We start from the raw sequence: 24,943 nt of genomic DNA, 5'->3' as shown, positions 1-24,943 counted from the left end.
TTTATGGTCTACACCGCCCTCTTATGGCTCTATACACCAATCACAACAGAAACCAATGGAAAATAAAATAAATATCATCAGTCCAGTTTTACAGAACCAGAAAACATCAGGTTGATTTGTTAGGAAAAGAAAACACTGTTTATATTGTTAGTGTGTAACACTGTCTTATTTATTTGTTTTAATTTTAGAATATATTTGTTTGTTTTTCGCTTGTTTCAGCCTTTAACTGAAATATACCACCCAAGGCGTGAAACCCATTGCGGTGTGTCAAAAACGGCGTATTCACAAAATGTCGCTATGTTTTAGGTATATGCAAAGGGTATATTGAAAGGAATTGTAAGGACACAAGCAAAATCTGAGTTATTACAACATCGAGTGAAATGACTGTTAAAAAACAACAACAAGGCGACGATGAACGAAAAAAATAAACGCAAACAAGCAGGAAACGAACCCTAAAACAATAACAAATTGCGCAAATATATATGAAACAATCTGAAAGGAAAATCAAATAAATATTCTCACATGCAGTGACTATATTAATTTTAAACAAAACCACCAAAAGCTCCTTATCCGCGTACTGGCTTCTCTTCTGCGGCATTTAAACAGCGAGTATTTAAATGGAAAAGACTGGCTTAAAGCTGCGGACAGTTGTAAAGGGTAAACTTTGAAAGCAGGAGCAATTAACCACATGTAGACAAGTTCAGTGTAAGATGACGCGCTTCTTTTATGTAAAATTGTAAGCTGTTATAAACACTGTGTTCTTACCTTTTCTTTGTTAGGTAAAGTCTGAGTCCTGGTAAAAGTGTCTCCTCCGTTAATACTGATAAGTTCGCCATCTACAGGTGGAAACGGGGCGGGGAAAACCACTACGTCACTCTTGAGCGTGTCTGAGCTGAAACACACGTCATACTGCTGAGTAGCTTTAGAGTAAGACCAGCTCCCGTCAGGGTGGGTGGTGATCATGGGGGCGCTGTACCTGCTGAAAGTACCGTCTGTCCTGTGGCATCTGACTGCTATTAAAGTGAAGAGGCTGAGCAGAAAGATGACGGACACCGACACAATGGCGATCAGTAGATACAGGTTCAAATCCGAGAAGCTGTCCTCCTTTACAGGCACATGTCTGAACTGAGTCTGTATTTCAGCCGTGCTTTCAACCACCACCACATCAATAGACACAGTAGCTGACAGGGAGGGTTCTCCGTTATCAGAGACCAAGACCACCAAGGGGTGAGTTTTGAGGTCATTGTCACTCAATCTCCTCTTAGTCCTGATCTCCCCGGTGCTGGTCCCGATCCTGAACAGGTTGTTTCCTTTGGGCTCAGACAGGTGATAAGAGAGCAGCGCATTGTATCCAGAGTCTGCGTCTACAGCCCTGATCTTTGCTACAAAGTATCCCGCTTCAGCAGAATAGGGGATGTTCTCACTGTTAACGGAGCCATGCTCAGAATATGGCGTGAGAATCGTGGGACTGTTGTCATTTTCATCCAGGATTAAAACGTTGACAGTGACGTTGCTGCTGAGTGGAGGAACACCAGAGTCTGTGGCCTGAACTTTAACCTGGAACGTTTTTAACTCCTCATAGTTAAAAGACTGAAGGCTGATTATGTCTCCAGTCTCTGAGTTGATGTTTAATAATGTAGATAGTGGCACTGAGTCAATGCTGCTTTGTAAAAAAGAGTAACTCACTTGACTATTTCGATCAATGTCTGCATCAGCTGCTGTCACTGTTTTAATAACTGCTCCTACTGGACTGTTTTCTTTCACGTAGACGTTGATCACACTTTCTGAAAACTGAGGTTTGTTGTCATTTACATCTGACACATGAACAGTTATAACACTCGTGTTGGAGAGAGGTGGGCTACCCTCATCAGTAGCAGTGATGCTGATGTTGTACTGAGGTGCAGTCTCTCGGTCAAGTGGACCGTCCACAACTAATGAATATGAATTCTTATAATTTGACTCTAATTTAAAAGGAACATTATTAGAAATTTTACATGTCACCATCCCATTTTTACCTCCATCTTTATCAAATATTGAAACAAGGGCAATGGCTGTGCCGACTGATGCGTCCTCTTTAACAGTGTTCAACAGTGATGTGACTGAAATTTCAGGTGCGTTGTCATTAACGTCTAATACTTCAACCAGTAATTTAGCATGTGACGTGAAAGGTGAGGAAGCTCCATCACTAGCTTGTACTCGAAGTTCAAAAGCATTATTTTCTTCGAAATCAATATTCATTTTATTCGTTACAGTCCCTGTTTGTTCATCTATATTAAACACATCTGCTTGTTTCCCTTCGTCTATTTCCATAAAATAATATGATATTTGCCCATTTTTTCCATCATCTAAATCAGTTGCATTCAGGGTAATTATTGAAGTCCCAATATTCACATTCTCATGTATACTGACTTTATACAGCATTTGACTAAAGACAGGAGGATTATCATTAATGTCTAAGACATTTACTATAATGGTCATACTTCCAGATTTAGGAGGTGTTCCTGCATCAAGTGCAATTAGTATAAGTTTGATCACAGATTGTTTTTCTCTGTCTAAAACTTTCTGAAGCACCAATTCGACTGTTATGCTACCCCCTTTAAGTGTATTTAGAGAGAAATGTTCATTTTGACTCAGTTTGTAGGTATTTATAGAGTTTTTTCCAACGTCTCCATCGTGAGCTCGTTTCAGCAGAAATTTTGTTCCTACCGCTGTGCTCTCGGTAATATTAATTGTCTGGGATGTGCTGAGAAATGAGGGTGAATTGTCATTCACATCCAAAACATTTATTTCTATACGGTACAGTTTAAGTGGATTATTAATAACAGCTTCTACACTGAGTGAGCATTTGGCGTCATTACCACAAAGCTCCTCTCGATCTATTCTCTCGTTAACATAGAGGGCTCCAGTTTTCAGATTTACCTCGAAATATTTTTTCTTCGATCCAGCAACGATTTGAAACATGCGGGGCTCCAAATCCTGGACACTGATGCTCAGATCTTTCGCGACATTTCCGACAACAGTCCCCAGATTCACCTCCTCTGAGACGGAGTAAGAGAGCTGCCCAGAAACCGTTTCCCAATAACAATCCAGCAGAACGAATAACAGATTAATCCACAGAAAGCTTCTTCTATGTGGTAAAAGCATATTTACACAGCAGGCGAAGGCACAATACTCCAAATAATATGTCACAGCAACCAAGAAATGGAAATGAATGTATAATTATTTCAAAGCAATCTTCTCTATCTTCTCAAATAAAGACCACCGTTCGTTGTCGTCCGAGCTCTCTTTGTAACAAAGCACACAAATGCATCATTTGCTGAACGTTGGATGGGAGGGGCCCGAAGTCATCGACCAGAACGTCTAAATGTGACGGTCTATACCGTCCCTACGTGGTCACTTGCTCTAACTACATTACACGTCAGCAAAACCAGCGGACAATGGTGCACTGTATATTCCTAGTGTTTAAAAAGGGTAGTATAAATCACTAGATTAGAGGTTAGAAATAATAGTTCATCAGTTAAACGGATGATTACAATTAACGTTTTATTATGGAAAGATGTTAAGGTATGTGATATTTTAAATGCTAAATTTAAAAAAATAATTGGGCAAATTCACTTGTTTGTTTAAAGTGAAGAGAGAAGCGAGCACAAATGTTAAATATATAGGGGTATGTTTAAACACGTTATCGATGTTGTGATACGTTGTTTAACGTCTACTATATGCCAAAACACATCCATAACCGTGCACGTGAACCCGACAAGGACTCATACGTTGAGCACCACGGAGAGCGGCGATTGCGTGATAATGCGAATCTGCCATGAAAAATTCACGTTACAACAGAAAAGAGAACAACAACACAGCGTTGGAGAAGATCCTGTCGTGCTGTAAACTCAGCAACAGTGATTTCTTCGCATTTGTATTATTTTAGTCACAGCTAAGAAGTGTGTAAATGTATTGCTAAAGATGATGAAAACTACGAGATGAAGCTAAATTACATTAGGCTTTTAAGATTGCCAAACAAAGAAGTGCAGCAGTGAATACGAAATTTAATACTTCCTTACCTTCTCTTTGTTAGGCAAAGTCTGAGTCCTGGTAAAAGTGTCTTCACCGTTAATACTGATCAGTTCTCCATCTACAGGTGGAAACGGGGCGGGGAAGACCACTACGTCACTCTTGAGCGTGTCTGAGCTAAAACACACGTCATACTGCTGAGTAGCTTTCGAGTAAGACCAGCTCCCGTCAGGGTGGGTGGTGATCATGGGGGCGCTGTACCTGCTGAAAGTACCGTCTGTTCTATGGCATCTGACTGCTATTAAAGTGATGAGGCTGAGCAGAAAGATGACAGACACCGACACAATGGCGATCAGCAGATACAGGTTCAAATCCGAGAAGCTGTCCTCCTTTACAGGCACATGTCTGAACTGAGTCTGTATTTCAGCCGTGCTTTCAACCACCACCACATCAATAGACACAGTAGCTGACAGGGAGGGTTCTCCGTTATCAGAGACCAAGACCACCAAGGGGTGAGTTTTGAGGTCATTGTCGCTCAATCTCCTCTTAGTCCTGATCTCCCCGGTGCTGGTTCCGATCCTGAACAGGTTGTTTCCTTTGGGCTCAGACAGGTGATAAGAAAGCAGCGCATTGTATCCAGAGTCCGCGTCTACAGCCCTGATCTTTGCCACAAAGTATCCCGCTTCAGCAGAATAGGGGATGTTCTCACTGTTTACAGAGCCGTGCTCAGAATATGGCGCGAGAATCGTGGGACTGTTGTCATTTTCATCCAGGATTAAAACGTTGACAGTGACGTTGCTGCTGAGTGGAGGAACACCAGAATCTGTGGCCTGAACTTTAAATTGGAAAGTTTTTAACTCCTCATAGTTAAAAGACTGAAGACTAATTATGTCTCCAGTCTCTGAGTTGATGTTTAATAATGTAGAAAACGGCACTGAGTCACTGCTGCTTTGTAAAAAAGAGTAACTCACCTGACTATTTAGATCAATGTCTGCATCAGCTGCTGTCACTTTTTTAATAACTGCTCCTACTGGACTGTTTTCTTTCACGTAAACGTTGATCACACTTTCTGAAAACTGAGGTCTGTTGTCATTTACATCTGACACATGAACAGTTATAACACTCGTGTTGGAGAGAGGTGGGCTGCCCTCATCAGTAGCAGTGATGCTGATGTTGTACTGAGGTGCAGTCTCTCGGTCAAGAGGACCGTCCACAACTAAGGAATATGAATTCTTGTAATTTGATTCCAATTTAAAAGGAACGTTATTGGAAATTTTACATGTCACCATCCCATTTTTACCTCCATCTTTATCAAATACTGAAACAAGAGCAATGGCTGTTTCAACTGATGCGTCCTCTTTAACAGTGTTCAACAGCGATGTGAGTGAAATTTCAGGTGCGTTGTCATTAACGTCTAATACTTCAATCAGTAATTTGGCATGTGACGTGAGAGGGGAAGAGGCTCCATCACTGGCTTGTACTCGAAGTTCAAAAGCATTACTTTCTTCATAGTCAATATTCCTTTTATTCGTTACAGTTCCTGTTCTCTCATCTATAACAAATGAATTAGTTTGTTTCCCCTGACCAACTTCACTAAATGAATATATCACTTTTCCATTTTGTCCTTCATCTAAATCAGTCGCATTTAATGTAATTATTGATGTGCCTATTTTCACATTTTCGTAGACTCTGGCTTTATACAACCTTTGGCTGAAAACGGGAGGATTATCATTAATGTCCAGTACATGAACTATTATAGTCATGCTTCCGGATTTAGCAGGTGTTCCCCCATCGATGGCAGTCAGTGTGAGCGTAATCACAGACTGTTTTTCCCTGTCTAAAACTGTCTGAAGCACCATCTCAGGAGTTACACCCTGAACTTTGTGTGCATCAAGAGAGAAATGTTCATTTTGACTCAGCTTGTAGGTGTTTACAGTGTTTTTACCCACGTCAGCATCGTGAGCTTGATGCAGAGGAAATTTTGCTCCCGCCGCTGTGCTCTCAGTAATGTTCATTGATTGCAACGTCCTCTCAAATGAAGGAGAATTATCATTTACATCTAAAATTGTAATTTGTATACGGTACAGTTTCAGTGGATTATTAATAACAGCTTCTACACTGAGTGAGCATTTGGCGTCATTACCACAAAGCTCTTCTCGATCTATTCTCCCGTTAACATAGAGGGCTCCAGTTTTTAGATTTACCTCGAAATATTTCCTCTTTGATCCAGCAACGATTTGAAACATGCGGGCCTCCAAATCCTGGACATTGATGTTCAGATCTTTCGCGATATTTCCGACAACAGTCCCCAGATTCACCTCCTCTGAGACGGAGTAAGAGAGCTGCCCCGAAACCGTTTCCCAGTAACAATCCAGCAGCACGAAGACGAGATATATCCATATACAGCTCGATTTGCCCAGTATATTCATTCTTACATTCACCGGGAAGCGGATTTATTCAAACCCGCATATTACATTAAGAAATTCAAACAATTAAACAGAGTAAGACATGAGAGTGATGCTTTTTGACTCATCTCCCATGAACAAGAAAATGGTTGTCGCACCGTTCTCTTTCGCCTTCTGATTCTCTTTGTCTGAATTCCAGAGAAATATACTCTGGGAGGAGTCCGAGACACCAAAGATGAAATTCAAATCTGATGGTCTACAATGTCCCCGTGTGGACATTTTCAAGAAGTGCATTCAATATCAGGAAATTAAGTTTCCTTAATTATCTAGCTAAGCAGTGTTTTGCGGAACAACAACCATGACGTGCTGCCATTCTGGCATTATTCTGAATACTGTTCTCATTCAGTGTTTTTTTTTAATTCATACATTCATAGAAATTTATGAATGAACCCTCAAAGACATATAGTGTAATAAACGATACCTTCTACATGAGTCAGACGATTAAAATATTTACAATACAAAACTCAGAAATGAACAGAATCAAGCTAAGCAAAAATAGTTTTTTTTCAGAATTGTTTTGAATATACATTGTTACAGCCTGTTAATGTTAACAAAGCCAGGATATGAATACTCGAACACATGTTTAGCGAGACATTATTTAAAGTACAGTATAACTGCCCACCATGTTGAATCGTCCGTTCAGTACTATGAAGAACAACGTGTAGGGTATGATTCAAAATCTGCACGTCTTTTGCTAGAAGTAAATACCACAAACTATGAATATGTGTAAAAGAAGCCTAACAAAATATATCCAAGTGATTTATTTTATTAGTTGACTTGAACTGGATTTATCCCCATTTTTTCGTGGCAATTAAGTTCTTTTAATTTAATTCGGGTGAAACCCTATTGATTCATACTCGGTTCTCCACCGTGGTTTTGCACAATAAATAACATCCCAGAATATTTAAGACCAATATGCGCTTACCTTTTCTTTGGTAGGTAAAGTTTGAGTCCTGGTAAAAGTGTCTCCTTCGTTAATACTGATCAGTTCTCCATCTACAGGTGGAAACGGGGCGGGGAAAACCACTACGTCACTCTTGAGCGTGTCTGAGCTGAAACACACGTCATACTGCTGAGTAGCTTTCGAGTAAGACCAGCTCCCGTCAGGGTGGGTGGTGATCATGGGGGCGCTGTACCTGCTGAAAGTGCCGTCTGTCCTGTGGCATCTAACTGCAATTAAGCTGACGAGGCTGAGCAGAAAGATGACGGACACCAACACAATGGCAACCAGCAGATACAGGTTCAAATCCGAGAAGCTGTCCTCCTTTACAGGCACATGTCTGAACTGAGTCTGGATTTCAGCCGTGCTTTCAACCACCACCACATCAATCGACACAGTAGCTGACAGGGAGGGTTCTCCGTTATCAGAGACCAAGACCACCAAAGGGTGAGTTTTGAGGTCATTTTCACTCATTCTCCTTTTAGTCCTGATCTCCCCGGTGCTGGTTCCGATCCTGAACAAGTTGCTTCCTTTGGGCTCAGACAGGTGATAAGAAAGCAGCGCATTGTATCCAGAGTCTGCATCTACAGCCCTGATCTTTGCCACAAAGTATCCCGCTTCAGCAGAATAGGGGATGCTCTCACTGTTAACGGAGCCGTGCTCAGAATATGGCGCGAGAATCGTGGGACTGTTGTCATTTTCATCCAGGATTAAAACGTTGACAGTCACGTTGCTGCTGAGCGGAGGAACACCAGAGTCTGTGGCCTGAACTTTAAACTGGAACGTTTTTAACTCCTCGTAGTTAAAAGACTGCAGGCTGATTATATCTCCTGTCTCTGAGTTGATGTTAATCATTGTAGGAAACGGTAGTGAGTCACTGCTGCTTTTTAAAAAAGAATAGCTCACTTTACCATTTTTATTGACATCAGCATCAGTTGCAGTCAGACTTTTAATGACTGCTCCTACTGGACTGTTCTCTTTAACATAAATATTAAGTATCGGATCAGAGAAGCGAGGCGAGTTGTCATTGACATCAGAAACATGAACACTAATTATGCTGGTGCTGGAGAGAGGAGGAGCTCCTTCATCAGTTGCTATTATAGTAACATTGTACTCGTGTGTAGTTTCTCTGTCAAGCGGACCATTAACCACTAAAGAGTAATAATTTCTATAGTTTGTGTCCAGTTTAAATGGAGTCTTATTTGCAATCACAGCTTTCACTGCCCCGTTATTCCCACTATCTTTATCCAAAACCGAGACAAGTGCAATGGCTGCACCTACTTCCGCGTCCTCTTTTACTGTATTTAGTAGTGACGTTACCGTGATCTCAGGAGCGTTGTCATTTAGATCCAGCACTTCTACCAACACTTTACAATGAGCAGACATCGGAGGCTGACCCTTGTCACTTGCCTCCGCATGGATCTCAAATGCACGATTTTCTTCATAATCGACTTTACCCTTAACTGAAATCACTCCCGTTTTTGAATTAATTTGAAATAAATCTAAAATATGATCTTGGCCTTTTTTTCTCAAAGAGTATTCAATTTCACTGTTTGAACCCTCATCTGTGTCAGTTGCATTCAGCGTAATCACTGTCGACCCACTGGACAAGTTTTCAGGAATTTTAATTTTGTACAAAGACTTACTGAACACGGGATGGTTGTCATTAGTATCCATCACGGAAATGATAATAAGCGATGTCCCTGACTTGGGTGGGTTACCTCCGTCTACTGCAGTCAGCGTGAGTTTTATAACAGAATCCTGCTCCCTGTCTAACGATTTCTGCAGTACTAACTCAGCAGACACGCTGTCTTCTCCTTTATGAATATCTAATGTAAAATAATCGTTATTACTAAGTTTATATGTATTAACACCGTTTTTACCGACATCCAAATCCGATGCCTCTATCAGTCCAAATTTGACTCCCGGTAAAGTATTTTCTGGAACATCAAGCGACTGCAGCCTCTCAGAGAAAACTGGTGCGTTGTCGTTTATATCTTTTATATTTATCTCTAAGCGATAAAGCTTCAGCGGGACGTTGATCACCGCCTCTACATTGACAGTACATTTTGAAGCCCTACCACAAAGCTCCTCGCGGTCGATTCTTTCGCTGACAAAAAGAACACCAGTTTTTAAATTCACATCGAAATACTTCTTCTGTGATCCACTAACAATCTGAAACCCACGAGACTCTAAATCCTGTACATTGAGATTTAGATCTTTGGCAATATTTCCAACAGATGTCCCAATATTTTCCTCCTCCGATACAGAGTACGAGAGCTGTCCAGACACCGCTTCCCAGCAATAATTCAGCAGCACGGCCACAGAATAAGCCCGCAAAATATCTGTTTTTGTTGGGAAATGCATAATTAAATCCACCGAAATCAGGCACACTTTGTGTCCACCAGCAACCGTCAGATATCCGCAAACAAAGGCAATCACAACAAGTCAGCCTGATAAATTTTTCGCCCTTTCTCTCTCGCTCTGCGCCTCTTTGTTACAAAGCCCAGAGAAAGATCATTCTCTGTTTCTGGGTGGAGTCTTATGCCTTTAGAAATAACATCTAGATGTCATGGTCTTCAGTGCCACCATCTGGTAATGTAAAATAACTGCATTTAAGCTTTAGGAACAGCAACAATTAAATGACTACCCACCCGTCCCAGGTGATCAACCTCTCATTAATTATGAACATAACCTTGTTAACTTATATGTTATGGTGCATTTCAAAGGATTTTTTTTCCTTTTCCCATTCTGATTAATTCTCAGTTAACAAAGAAAAAAAATCATGAGTTTCCTCTTGGTGATACCCCGCCTAAAGGTACACGAGTTAGAATTGACAGACCTTATTGAAAATATTTCGACACCAGAAAGATACAGCAAGAACTTACTACTATTATGACATAAAATAAACACATTTTCCTAATTTCTAAAAGTATGAGAGCGAAGGTGATTGAATAAGCGGTCGAATAACCTTCCTAAATGTGATCAAACAAACTTTAAACCATTCTCCACTAAATAAAAAGATCTATCATGAATTGTATGTCAAGTTTCCAGGGAAAAACACTTGTCTTTGTCAACCGTGCCCCAATTAAGTCCCCTGATACACCCCCCAAATGACCGGCAACTCGCACCTTTCTGATTTCAGCACCACGGATAACGACAATAACTTTCTGTCTAAACTTGAAAGGCTCATGAACTTTGTTTATTTTGGCTTATTAACAACTGTACATTTCAACTCAACTCCAAACCGATAAAAAATCACATCTTTAAATAGTTTGTGAAATTAGTACTAACATATTCCACTTAAAGAATCAACAACAACAAACAAACAAAACACGGAGATTACCTAAGGCATCAATTTATGCATTGCATTGTTTTTGCTAATTTCTTACCTTCTCTTTGCTAGGTAAAGTCTGAGTCCTAGTAAAAGTGTCTCCTCCGTTAATACTGATCAGTTCTCCATCTACAGGTGGAAACGGTGCGGGGAAAACCACTACGTCACTCTTGAGCGTGTCTGAGCTGAAACACACGTCATACTGCTGAGTAGCTTTAGAGTAAGACCAGCTCCCGTCAGGGTGGGTGGTGATCATGGGGGCGCTGTACCTGCTGAAAGTGCCATCTGTCCTGTGGCATCTGACTGCTATTAAAGTGATGAGGCTGAGCAGAAAGATGACGGACACCGACACAATGGCGATCAGCAGATACAGGTTCAAATCCGAGAAGCTGTCCTCCTTTACAGGCACATGTCTGAACTGAGTCTGGATTTCAGCCGTGCTTTCAACCACCACCACATCAATCGACACAGTAGCTGACAGGGAGGGTTCTCCGTTATCTTTGACCAAGACCACCAAGGGGTGAGTTTTGAGGTCATTGTCACTCATTCTCCTCTTAGTCCTGATCTCCCCGGTGCTGGTTCCGATCCTGAACAGGTTGTTTCCTTTGGGCTCAGACAGGTGATAAGAGAGCAGTGCATTATATCCAGAGTCTGCGTCTACAGCCCTGATCTTTGCCACAAAGTATCCCGCTTCAGCAGAATAGGGGATGTTCTCACTGTTAACGGAGCCGTGCTGTGAATACGGCGCGAGAATCGTGGGACTGTTGTCATTTTCATCCAGGATTAAAATGTTGACAGTGACGTTGCTGCTGAGTGGAGGAACACCAGAGTCTGTGGCCTGAACTTTAAACTGGAAGGTTTTTAACTCCTCGTAGTTAAAAGACTGCAGGCTGATTATATCTCCTGTCTCTGAGTTGATGTTAATCATCGTAGGAAACGGTAGTGAGTCACTGCTGCTTTTTAAAAAAGAATAGCTCACTTTACCATTTTTATCGACATCAGCATCAGTTGCAGTCAGAGTTTTAATGACTGCTCCTACTGGACTGTTCTCTTTAACATAAATATTAAGTATCGGATCAGAGAAGCGAGGCGAGTTGTCATTGACATCAGAAACATGAACACTAATTATGCTGGTGCTGGAGAGAGGAGGAGCTCCTTCATCAGTTGCTATTATAGTAACATTGTACTCGTGTGTAGTTTCTCTGTCAAGCGGACCATTAACCACTAAAGAGTAATAATTTCTATAGTTTGTGTCCAGTTTAAATGGAGTCTTATTTGCAATCACAGCTTTCACTGCCCCGTTATTCCCACTATCTTTATCCAAAACCGAGACAAGTGCAATGGCTGCACCTACTTCCGCGTCTTCTTTCACTGTATTTAGTAGTGACGTTACCTTGATCTCAGGAGCGTTGTCATTTAGATCCAGCACTTCTACCAACACTTTACAATGAGCAGACATCGGAGGCTGACCTTTGTCAGTGGCCTCAGCATGGATCTCAAATGCAGGATTTTCTTCGTAATCGATTTTACCTTTAATTGAAATCGCTCCCGTTTTAGAGTCTATTTGAAATACATTCAAAACATGATCCTGACCTTTACTTCTAAAAGAATATTCAGTTTCAGCATTTAATCCGTCATCTGCGTCTGTTGCATTTAAAAATATAATTGTTTTACCCATTGGTAGATTTTCATGAATCTGTGTTTTATACAAAGCCCTACTGAAAACCGGAGCGTTGTCATTAATGTCTAAGACATTTATAATGATTTGCAATGTTCCTGACTTGGGTGGGTTTCCGCTGTCGACAGCAGTCACGGTAAGATTAACAGTAGGTTGTGTTTCTCGGTCTAGAGCTTTCTGTAGCACCAGCTCGGCAGACACACTATCCCTTCCTTTGTGGACCTCTAAAGAAAAGTAATCATTTGGACTCAACTTGTATGAACTAACGTCATTCTTTCCAACGTCGAGATCCGATGCCCCTATAAATCCAAATTTCCCCCCTGGCACAGTACTTTCCGCAATATTAAGATACTGCAAATTCTCAGGAAAATGTGGCACATTATCATTAATATCGACTACATTTACATCTAAACGATAAAGCTTCAGTGGATTGTTGATCACGGCCTCTACGCTAACAGTACATATTGCAGCTTTTGCGCAAAGCTCCTCCCGGTCGATTCTTTCACTGACATAGAGACTACCCGTTTTCAAATTTATATCGAAATAATTTCTCTTTGATCCGCTAACAATCTGAAACATACGCGTCCTCAAGTCATGGACGTTAAGATTTAGATCTTTAGCGAGATTTCCCACAGTAGTCCCCGGGTTTACCTCCTCTGATACAGAGTAAGAGAGCTGCCCAGTCACCACATGCCAGCAGCAATCCAAAAGAAAGACGACTACATAAATCCCAAAAGAACTGCGTATTCTCCCTGTCGACATTTTCTATCCTGTGCGAGCACAGCATATGGATCGTAGTTTTCAAGGTGAAAATAGAGTGGAAGAATCCAGATTTCCGTGTATATAAGAAGTAAATGACAAAGCGATGATCGCACAATGCATTCTCATACTGCCCCTCTTGTAACAAAGCCCTGCAAAATATCATCGTCACCATCATCTAAATCTAGGAGGAGCTTCGAACAACCAAGAGCACTATGAAAATGTGATGGTCTACAATGTCCCCATGTGGTCATTTAAAAATACTACATTATAACAAAACAATCTCATAAGTTATTTTAATCCTTCAAGATAAATGCATCAAGATGCCAATCTGGTAATGGCAAATAATGTCCAGCTCCCTCATATATTTATTTAAAGACAGGTGTAGCATATATTAAACCTTGCCTTATCTCCTTTTCACAAAACGTGAAAATATGAGCAAATATGAGTAATACAATTGTCTAGGCGTATATCAGCTTAATGTGCTATCTGTCTATCCTTTGGGTAACCAGAGACAAAGAGCAATGCACATATCAGAAAGGTGACTTAATTATTATTATAATTATTGCGGCCTTCAGATCACATCTACTATACTAGAATGCCTAAACCAGCACCATGGACAGCTACATAAACGCACTGCAATGCTGTCCAAATGATGGATATTATTAAATTGGCACAACTAAACATTTTAAAGATGAAGCATATATATATTTGGAATCTAGTTTAAATCAGAAGATACACCATGCTAAGATAAGAAAAATGGTACCGTTTAATCTGCAATGACGAGGAATGGCAATATGCAAGTATTTTAAAATTTCATGGACTCACCTTTTCTTTGGTAGGTAAAGTCTGAGTCCTGGTAAAAGTGTCTCCTTCGTTAATACTGATCAGTTCTGCATCTACAGGTGGAAACGGGGCGGGGAAAACCACCACGTCACTCTTGAGCGTGTCTGAGCTGAAACACACGTCATACTGCTGAGTAGCTTTCGAGTAAGACCAGCTCCCGTCAGGGTGGGTGGTGATCATGGGGGCGCTGTACCTGCTGAAAGTGCCATCTGTCCTGTGGCATCTGACTGCTATTAAAGTGATGAGGCTGAGCAGAAAGATGACGGACACCGACACAATGGCGATCAGCAGATACAGGTTCAAATCCGAGAAGCTGTCCTCCTTTACAGGCACATGTCTGAACGGAGTCTGGATTTCAGCCGTGCTTTCAACCACCACCACATCAATAGACACAGTAGCTGACAGGGAGGGTTCTCCGTTATCAGAGACCAAGGCCACCAAGGGGTGAGTTTTGAGGTCATTGTCACTCAATCTCCTCTTAGTCCTGATCTCCCCTGTGCTGGTTCCGATCCTGAACAGGTTGTTTCCTTTGGGCTCAGACAGGTGATAAGAAAGCAGAGCATTGTATCCAGAGTCTGCGTCTACAGCCCTGATCTTTGCCACAAAGTATCCCGCTTCAGCAGAATAGGGAATGTTCTCACTGTTAACGGAGCCATGCTCAGAATATGGTGCGAGAATCGTGGGACTGTTGTCATTTTCATCCAGGATTAAAACGTTGACAGTGACGTTGCTGCTGAGCGGAGGAACACCAGAGTCTGTGGCCTGAACTTTAAACTGGAATGTTTTTAACTCCTCGTAATTAAAAGACTGCAGGCTGATTATATCTCCTGTCTCCGAGTTGATATTAATCATTGTCGATAACAGCAGCTGGTTATTGCCAATTTTTAACAATGAATAGCTGATTTGGCTATTTTGGTCTATGTCTGCATCAGTTGCAGTCACTCTTTTAATGACTGCTCCTACTGGACTGTTCTCATTCACATAAACATTAATTACGGCCTCCGTGAACAGAGGTGCATTATCATTGACATCAGAAACGTGTATGGAAACTACACTTGTGCTGGTAAGTGGTGGAATCCCTTTGTCATTAGCGATTATATTGACATTGTAAATAGAGAATGTCTCCCTGTCCAGAGGTCCATCAACTAACAGCGAATAATAATTTTTGTAGTTAGTTTCGAGTTTGAATGGCGCTTTGTTTTTAATTTGGATCTCCACATCGCCGTTTTTTCCACCGTCTTTATCGAGGACAGATACAAGTGCAACTGCGGTGCCTACAGGAGCATCCTCTTTTACCTTGCTATGTAATGACGTCACCGTGATCTCAGGAGCATTATCATTTAAGTCCACCACTTCTACCAGCACTTTACAGTGAGCGGACATCGGAGGATGCCCTTTATCACTGGCCACAACACGTACCTCAAAAGCCCTCCTCTCTTCAAAGTCTATTTTCCCTTTGACCTTAATGACACCAGTCTGAGGTTCAATTTCAAATATATCAAGTATGTGATCTTGGTCTTTGCTTCTCAGCGAATATACAATCTCACTGTTTAAACCCTCATCTGCATCAGTGGCGTTCACTGTGATTACCTTTAACCCCAGGGGAATGTTTTCTGGAATTTTTGTTTTATAGAAGGATTCACTAAAGATCGGAATATTATCATTATTGTCTAATACATTAATAACGAGTTGCGAGGTGCCGGATTTCGGTGGGGTTCCTCCATCTACAGCCGTCAGTGTCATAGTGATAACTGCCTGCTTTTCTCGGTCTAAGGCTTTCTGCAGCACCAACTCAGCAGACACACGGTCACCTGCTTTGTGCACGGCCAACGAAAAATGTTCATTTTGGCTTAATTTGTAAGTGCTTACTCCGTTTTTCCCCATATCCGCATCAGTTGCTTCGGATAATTCAAATTTCACTCCAGGCAATGTGCTCTCTGCAATATATAAATTTTGCAGTTTGGTTGTAAACAAAGGAGCATTGTCGTTTACATCTAAGATCTCTACATCAATACGATAAAGCTTCAATGGGTTATTTATTACGGCTTCTACACTTACTGGACATTTCAGTTCCTCCGAGCAGAGCTCCTCTCTGTCTATTCTCTCACTGACATACAGAACACCAGTCTTTAGATTTACCTCAAAAAATTTTCTCTTTGATCCAGTAACGATTTGAAACATACGAGATTCCAACTCTTGTGAATTCAGGTTTAGATCCTTAGCGATATTCCCAACAGGAGTCCCCGGGTTTACCTCCTCTGAGATTGAATAGGAGAGCTGCCCAGCCACAGTCTGCCAGTAAACATCCAGTAGAAAAAGGCACAAATACATCCCAAAATAGCTCAATTTAAAGGGCGACATCTCTGTTCAATATGAATAAAGCATAAATTTGAGCTCCAGTGGCATTCAGATATTTAGGAAAGAATGGACGATCAGGGAGCTTTTTGACTGTAGTATTCTGTTTGTTCCACCGTCGTTTGAGTCTTATAACAAAGACAGAAATTGTTCATATCGCTTGTAAACGGGAGGGGCCAAGTTCTATTAAAGAGCAGGGCTGTAACTAATGGATCAACAGCGACGCCACGTGGTGAAAAGAGCGCAATGCAGAGGCCAGTGAAAACAGTTGCTTCTCCTGCAGCCATCAGGTCACACCAAAGGTATCTGAAAAGCTTAACTGACATCAGAAATCGGAACAAGTCTTCTCTGCACCATGGACAACACCTGAATGAGTGTCCTTGTATAAAGTGATAGTATCAAATACATCGCATCCCACGTTACTCTACCTTTTTCCACTAAACCTCTTTGTTCCATTCAATTTAAGAGTTATTTGTAGATTCTATTTACTACTAATGTGAGCTTAATAAACGGATACAAAGTTGGAGGCTGCCTGAAAGTTTTAGCATTCAGCCATGCCTATATAGCAATGTGTGAATTGCACCACAAGTTTTATCATGTCTACAAATTTGTATGTATTTTTTCCCTAAGAGTGCGTAAAAACAAACAAGCAAGCAAGCAAGCAAGCAAGCAAACAAAAACAGTAAAAAACAAACAAAAGCAGCAAAAAACAAACAAACAAACAAAAACCCCTCCCCAAACCATAAAATATAGTACAGTTTCTTCTTCTGCATCCACATCAATGGCTTCTTTATTTATCTTTTAATGATTTTTTCTCTTTCAGCCTTTTGGGCAATAAATATATTTAATCGTACATAGTTATTCTTCTGCACATATGAGCACAGGAGGGGGTGTCTGCATCTCGTATTGTATTTTTGGTGCATTTTAGTGTTACTTCACATTTCCACAGAGACAGTAGTCATGAGCTTGTTTGTAATCCCATGATTAAGCCCTAGATTCAGAAACTCCTGCCCTATTTCCATTCCTCAGAAAACATGATTTGATTTGAAAATATTATCCCACAACTACAATCATCTGTCAGCCCCCATAGACAATATTAATAATAATAATGGCTCACATAGGATGATCTGTGTGTTCATTTTCCTAATGCATGTAATAGAAAACAGTAGGTAGAGTATAGAAGAGAGAGTATAGTGCTCTTGCGGTTTATTAACATACATAAGCAAATGCATACATTACGCAAGACATTTATCGCAGTTATGCAACCCGTGATGAAATTCAATTATTCATGGTTTATTTTTAGGGCCAGACTACACTACTTTGACCTTACAGGACTTCAGTCTGGATTATCATTCTCCTAAAGTCACCATGAAACACATATGAATGTTCCATAAATTTCACACTTGGTATTCTTTGCTGCCCAGTGAGAGGATGAACATTTTTTTTTCTTATTCTAAACAAACAATACATTTTTAAAAGAAACAAATCCATGGTTTCTGTAATTATGGAAAACCTAGTTCCACATAGATGAAACACAGTATACTAGCCAGCAGCTCTGAAATTAGTGGTGGGTTACTGAGCATATCCATAAGGCCATCCACACCTCTTCATCCGGTTGTAGAGTTACTTAGGGAAACATGCAGAATGTTTAGTTAATCAAAACATAGTTGTTTAAACAGTAATGCAAAAATAACAATTGATTTTTAACACCTATACACCTAGACCAACCTCAAACAAACAAAATCAACCAAAAGCAAGTTTAAACAGATACGTTTTTAACTGCTTTTTAAAAGAAATGACTGAGTCCATAGATCTCAAACTCAAAGGGAGTGAGTTCCAGAGTCTGGGAGCCACTGATACATACACTCTATCACCTTTTGTTTTTAACCGTGTATGCTGGACAACCAACAAGCCCTGGTCACAAGACCTCAGGGACCCGTTGGGGCGATAACGAAGAAGAAGATCACTGATGTAAGTTGGAGCTACACCGTGCAGGTCCCTATAGGTCATGATTATAATCTTTAAATGGACCCTGAACTTGACAGGGAGCCAATGCAGTTTAATCAGCAGGGGAGTGACATGGGAGTATTTGGGATACTTTGTCAGAAGCCTAGCAGCAGCATTTTGAACACCCTGCAGTCATTCCAGGGAGGCATTACTTAAGCAAGTAAACAAGGAATTACAATAATCTAAACGAGATGAAACAAAAGCATAATTAATCATTTCCAATTCGAAGCGTGACACAATGGGACTAAGCTTGGCAATGTTTCTTAAATGGTAAAAACAAGAGCGAACCAAACATTTAACATGTTTGTGCAGCGTCAGAGCTGGGTCAAATGTAACACCAAGGTTCCTAATGGAGGGTTTAATATAAGAAGCAAGAGGGCCTAGATTTTTAACCACGAGGGGAACAAATTTCTCAGGAGCAAAGACAATGACTTCAGTTTTATCAGCATTTAGTTGAAGATAATTATCAGCCATCCAATCTCTGCTGGAATCTAAGCAGGACTGCAAGATTTGAAGCTTAGAAACATCAGGTGGCCTAAAAGAGATATATAGCTGAATATCATCTGCGTAACAATGATACGAAATATTCGTAAAAGAGCTAAGAAGTTGAAGAAGAGGGACTAAATACAACAGAAATAGTAACGGTCCCAAGACAGAATGCTGTGGCACCCCATAGGCGTTTGTTTTTAAAACCGATGCATGCATGCATTGATAAAAGTCTTTCTTCCTCTGGGTATAATCATTGAAACTTCTGAATAATTAATAGTGATTAAACTGTTGTATAGAAATATTTACAGTATTTGCTTCCTAAAATATGAGAGCTGTTAAAAATAAGTCTAGTGGTTAAGTACACATGTACTTAACCTTCTTCTCTGTCTGTTGTTTGCCCATAACACGATAATGTTAGAGGTGAAACTAGAATCACCACTGGCAGTGTGATGAAAGGGTCAGATGAAGCAGTGAGAGGTAGGTGAAGGGAGGGGGTTGCAGAGGCGGAAGCAGTCAGCAGCACTGTTTTAGGTGTGTTCACTGCATTATTAAAGGGACACTACCACATACAGTACAGCCACCACATTAGCTTCTATATTGCCTGCATCTAAGCATCTAATGCCTTCACATAGCCATCGGTTTTGTGTGCGTGTTCATGAGTAAGTGTGTGTGTGTCCTAAGGATGTATACTGTACTGTTGATCTGTGTGCGTGAGTAGATAGGGGAAGGGTGTGATCTAAACATGCTTCAAGGCGAGTCCTACCCCCACTTTTCCTCTCTCCCTCTGCACAGCTCTCGTCTCCATAGCAACGCCATCTTGGGCACAGGCATGAATGCATATGTGCACACACACACACACACACACACAAACATACGCTCGCACACACACACGCACACTAATGCAGTAGCCTGTGGGTTTAGCTTTCAGAATGCATCAGATAGCACAAAAATGACAAATTAGATTTCATATCTACTTCCACATTTTATCTGCTTGCCCACCCCCCCCCCCCCACACACACACACACACCCACACAAACTCACTCAAGCACACGCAAACCATACTCTTGCGCATACCTCACCAGACTGTGCAGGGCTGCAGTTGTAATTAGTAATGTAGCACTGCAGCAGCACATTCACTGTCACAGCACTTTTACAGCAGTGTCTGCTTCTCTTTCCACCCCCCACAAACCCTCAGAGAGCCTGACCTTTGCATTCAGCCATGCACATCCTACCTTCTTGGTGCCAGGCCTCTAGAGACCTCAAACACACACACACATAGTCCCTCCTGCCATTTGCACATTACATCCTTTTCATATGATGAGATACTAATGTCATAGTGGGTTTTTTATGTGGCATGTGTCTCATCATGACACAAGAGGGCAACCTACTCCTTGTGTTTAAGTCTTTAGTACTTCTAGGACTACAATATGCTTTTCACTTTTCAAATCCTTTTCACTTTGTGCAATTTATGCACTGGACCCATTATGCAGTGTCTGCTTATTCTCAGAAAAGCAGGTGTGATATGAATTATCCAGCACTTGACTATTGCAACGGGGTAATATAATACAATAATGCAAAAATTACTTTTCAATGATCTTATATGCATTTTAGCTCTGACATATGCAGATGTAAATTCACTATATAGAATAATATCCACTTACTAGAGAACTGTGCATACAATTATGTGCATATCAGCGTAACTGTAATAACATCTATGTACTGGAAAGCTGGGCATGCAATCAGCTGTTTACCTACTTACACAATTTGTGAAATAATCTATGACTAATATAAGAAAGAGAGGAAGGATGCAAGAAAAGATTAATCACTCCTAGTTTTAAAACCAGCTACCACTTAATCATTTATTTCCAAATCTGCGCCTGCCTTCACTGGTTTCTGGACTAAGTAGGACAGGGGCGGGTCCGCGGAAACATGAGCAAGATCAAAACCGGGACACAGCAATATGGAGCATGCCCAAACATACGCATGCACACAGCCCTGAGAGGCACACCAACACAATAGAACACAGTGTTCACTCATTTGGAAAACAATGGCACAATGCCCAAATATCACATAATTAGTTACTCTACTGTAAAACAACATACAGGAGCAACATCCTGCCACTGCTACAGTGTGATTATTTCTGTCTGTGTCATGATTTATCACAGACTTGCTGGGGAATTAAAACAGTAGAGTGACCTATCAACTAAGTAAATATTAAATATAATCATAATCATCATATTTTATTAATCCCTAAGGATTAGGGATCCCATATACTATTTAGTATTTAGAAAACATTTTCCATATAGTGTATTTTTCTTTAAAATGTATAAAAAAACTTTGCTCTTCATTTTATGTTTTAATGTATTCAACAATTCATTTACACTAGCAATGTTTTCATTTAGTGTAAGAACCTCCGTAAGTTTGATCAGTTAGGAAATGATCACTAATGTGCAGAGCAGTGCTGATCAAAGACGATGTGTTATTGAATCTGTGATACTGTATCTAATTAGTAACAAGCATCTGCACAGCATGAATGGCGACATTGCAGTCTGGAGTTCAAATACATGAAGGGCTGTTCAGGCTCTGTGTGGTTTGTGTGGTTTGTGTGAGAGAGGTGTGAGAGTGAGAAATATAAAAGGTATGAGAGACAGCATGAATTCCATTCACATATAGTTCAGCATTGTGACTCAGATTTTAAAATGTGTAATTCAGCAACTGGTTGTGCAAGCAGAAAAACAGCCATGGATTACTTTGCAAAAACAGAGCATCAATCAAAGCTGTCAGTAAACAGGAGCTTCAACAGGCTTTGGTAACAGCAAAGGTAGCACAGAAATCTGATTGGTCACTGTGGCTGAAATGGACACTGATTGGCTCAGTATTGTGCCTAGCAACAAAGGCAGTGTTATAGAAAGCACCCAGAATTGATTTACTATCTCCCTTCTGGTACCCATGGTGACGCAGATGCAGCCCCTGTCTATGCCCCACCCTGCCTCCCCCTCTACCTCCACCACACCCTTCTTTATGAGCAGTCAGTACATAAGCCAAGGACAAGGCATTTAAACACAACCATATAAACTAAAAAAAAATGGATTGTGTTTGATTAAAAATCATATTTTTTTTCACACTGTCTACAGTGATACATTAAATTCAACCATGGAGTGTAACATAGAGCACAGAAAGCATCTGGTACAGTCTGTCTCTGTCATCTCCTCCTCTTTTCTCTTTTTCTCCCTCACTCACACACTGAAATAGCTTGACTCAAACAATTCTCAGTGGGATTAAGAATAAATCTAGCTTTATATGCATGGATAACCTAGATTTGTCAATCAAACAGTTCACTGGGGAATAGGTCAGTGTACTGTTTTTGGTATGGCTGGAAATTGGGGACAGACCCGCTATCTGCAGATCAATACTGCATGAGAAACTCAGTAAAAAATACTATTCAATATACTACCACATGCAGAGTGGTAACACGTTAAATAATTGAATGCATTGATATTTAGACAGGCTGGTAGTATCCACTTGTTGCCACAAGGGGGAGCCTTTTAAAAAATCACTCTCTTTGTTCTCCATTGCAGTTTCCATATCCACAGACAGACACAGACTGATATCAGAGGCAGGCAAAGATATAAAGCCTTAAATTAGATTAGCACCCTCACACACTTCCAAAATTGTATCAGTGCTAAAGATACACTAACAGGCTGTGTGTCTACTACACATTTCCTCTGCCTGCGGAAATTAAAATGTCAACCGTCCCAGATGGGAAAGAAGATGCCGATGTCAGCTACTGAGTCTAACAATACCTGCACAATCTCATCCAGCCTGATACATATCAAAACAAAGAAAAGGGAGAAGAAAACAGAGAAATTCTTCTATCATTTACAAATTAAAACAAGTAAAGATTATGCAGAATATATGGCAAGCATTGGACGTTTCTACTGTACACAATGTACACACAAAGAGCTGCAAGGCATAATTTATCCATACTTAACCCTCTGGCCTTGTTAAAAATCACTACCCTTTCAGCTTGTTCGTGGCCAAAAATGGCCACCCCTTGTTTACGTTTACAAAATGCTATAAAATTCATATATATTAAGAAAAATTCCCACTTTTTTTGACATGATTTTTTAGATTAGTACCAGTGCTGTTCATGAAAATCAAAATTTCATTCAAATTCATAATTTTAACCCTTTAAATACCAGTTAGATCACATAATCCTAGGAACTCATAAATGGAAAAAATCACAAAACCCCAATTTTTTTCCAAATAAAACATGCCATCTGATTTACTTTCTAACCATGATGGAGGTTAGATGCATAGCAATAATTAACAGTATCAATGACTTTTATACATCTTTGTTTTTTTGTGCAGTGACAGAAAACATAAAAACTTCCTCTCAGCTTGTTCGTGGCCAAAAATGGCCACCCCTTGTTTACGTTTACAAAATGCTATAAAATTCATATATATTAAGAAAATTCCCACTTTTTTTGACATGATTTTTTAGATTAGTACCAGTGCTGTTCATGAAAATCAAAATTTCATTCAAATTCATAATTTTAACCCTTTAAATACCAGTTAGATCACATAATCCTAGGAACTCATAAATGGAAAAAATCACAAAACCCCAATTTTTTTCCAAATAAAACATGCCATCTGATTTACTTTCTAACCATGATGGAGGTTAGATGCATAGCAATAATTAACAGTATCAATGACTTTTATACATCTTTGTTTTTTTGTGCAGTGACAGAAAAACATAAAAACTTCCTCTCAGCTTGTTCGTGGCCAAAAATGGCCACCCCCTGTTTACATTTACAAAATGCTATAAAATTCATATATATTAAGAAAAATTTCCACTTTTTTTGACATGATTTTTTAGATTAGTACCAGTGCTGTTCATCAAGACCAAAATTTCATTCAAATTCATAATTTTAACCCTTTAAATACCAGTTAAATCAAATAATCCTAGGAACTCATAAATGGAAAAATCACAAAACCCCAATTTTTTTCCAAATAAAACATGCCATCTGATTTACTTTCTAACCATGATGGAGGTTAGATGCATAGCAATAATTAACAGTATCAATGACTTTTATACATCTTTGTTTTTTTGTGCAGTGACAGAAAAACATAAAAACTTCCTCTCAGCTTGTTCGTGGCCAAAAATGGCCACCCCCTGTTTACATTTACAAAATGCTATAAAATTCATATATATTAAGAAAAATTTCCACTTTTTTTGACATGATTTTTTAGATTAGTACCAGTGCTGTTCATCAAGACCAAAATTTCATTCAAATTCATAATTTTAACCCTTTAAATACCAGTTAAATCAAATAATCCTAGGAACTCATAAATGGAAAAAAAATCACAAAACCCCAATTTTTTTCCAAATAAAACATGCCATCTGATTTACTTTCTAACCATGGTGGAGGTTAGATGTATAACAATAATTAAAAGTATCAATGAGTTTTATGCATCTTTGTTTTTTTGTGCAGTGACAGAAAAACATAAAAACTTCCAAAAATGGCCACCCCCTGTTTACATTTACAAAATGCTATAAAATTCATATATATTAAGAAAAAGTTCCCCTTTTTTTGACATGATTTTTTTAGATTAGTATCAGCGCTGTTCATCAAGACCAAAATTTAATTCAAATCCTGACTTTTAACCCTTTAAATCACAGTTAAATTACATAATTTTAATGATTTACAAAGGGATAAAAGCATAAAATCCCCATTTTTTTCCTAAATAATACATGCAAACTGATTTATTTTCTAACCATGATGGAGGTTAGATGCATAGCAATAATTAAAAGTATCAATGAGTTTTATGTATCTTTGGTTTTTTGTGCAGTGACAGAAAAACAAAAAAAAATCCCTCTAATTTTGTTCGTGGCCAAAAATGGCCACCCATGTTTACGTTTTCAAAATACTATAAAATTCATATATATTAAAACATTTTTCTACTTTCATTGACTTGATGTTTTAGATTAGTATCAGTGCTGTTCATCAAGACCAAAATTTAATTCAAATCCAGACTTTTAACCCTTTAAATACCAG

At 39.7% G+C, this 24,943-nt stretch overlaps 2 protein-coding genes and 3 pseudogenes across 14 annotated transcripts in view; all 5 read right to left on the bottom strand.

The window, feature by feature from the left end:
* Window positions 1–24,943, bottom strand: part of LOC146524618 (protocadherin alpha-C2-like) — a 216,634-nt gene that overhangs the window by 98,211 nt on the left and 93,480 nt on the right. The gene's annotated exons all lie outside the window — the stretch shown is intronic.
* Window positions 116–3,144, bottom strand: LOC146524633 (protocadherin alpha-10 pseudogene; annotated as a pseudogene).
* On the bottom strand, window positions 4,047–6,915 carry LOC146524632 (protocadherin alpha-10 pseudogene; annotated as a pseudogene).
* LOC146524631 (uncharacterized) lies at window positions 7,043–13,191 on the bottom strand. Its single transcript, XM_085135083.1, has 2 exons — window positions 10,809–13,191; window positions 7,043–9,855 (listed from the first exon to the last, which is right to left on the bottom strand). Exons 1-2 carry the CDS (start codon window positions 13,188–13,190, stop codon window positions 7,381–7,383), a joined length of 4,857 nt encoding a protein of 1,618 aa, XP_084991209.1. The 5' UTR covers window position 13,191; the 3' UTR covers window positions 7,043–7,380.
* Window positions 14,004–19,877, bottom strand: LOC146524630 (protocadherin alpha-3 pseudogene; annotated as a pseudogene).

This window comes from Neolamprologus multifasciatus, chromosome 2 (assembly GCF_963576455.1).
Source record: "Neolamprologus multifasciatus chromosome 2, fNeoMul1.2, whole genome shotgun sequence".
Lineage (NCBI taxonomy): Eukaryota > Metazoa > Chordata > Actinopteri > Cichliformes > Cichlidae > Neolamprologus > Neolamprologus multifasciatus.
Note: the sequence above shows the minus strand (reverse complement) of the source record. Positions and strands in the feature narration are given on the sequence as shown.

Coding starts and splice junctions, on each gene's coding strand:
- LOC146524631 (XM_085135083.1), bottom strand. CDS start 13,190: ATGTCGACAGGGAGAATACGCAGTTCTTTTGGGATTTATGTAGTCGTC. Junction 9,856..10,808: donor CTTTACCTAGCAAAGAGAAG/GTAAGAAATTAG, acceptor TGACTTGTTGTG/ATTGCCTTTGTTTGCGGATA.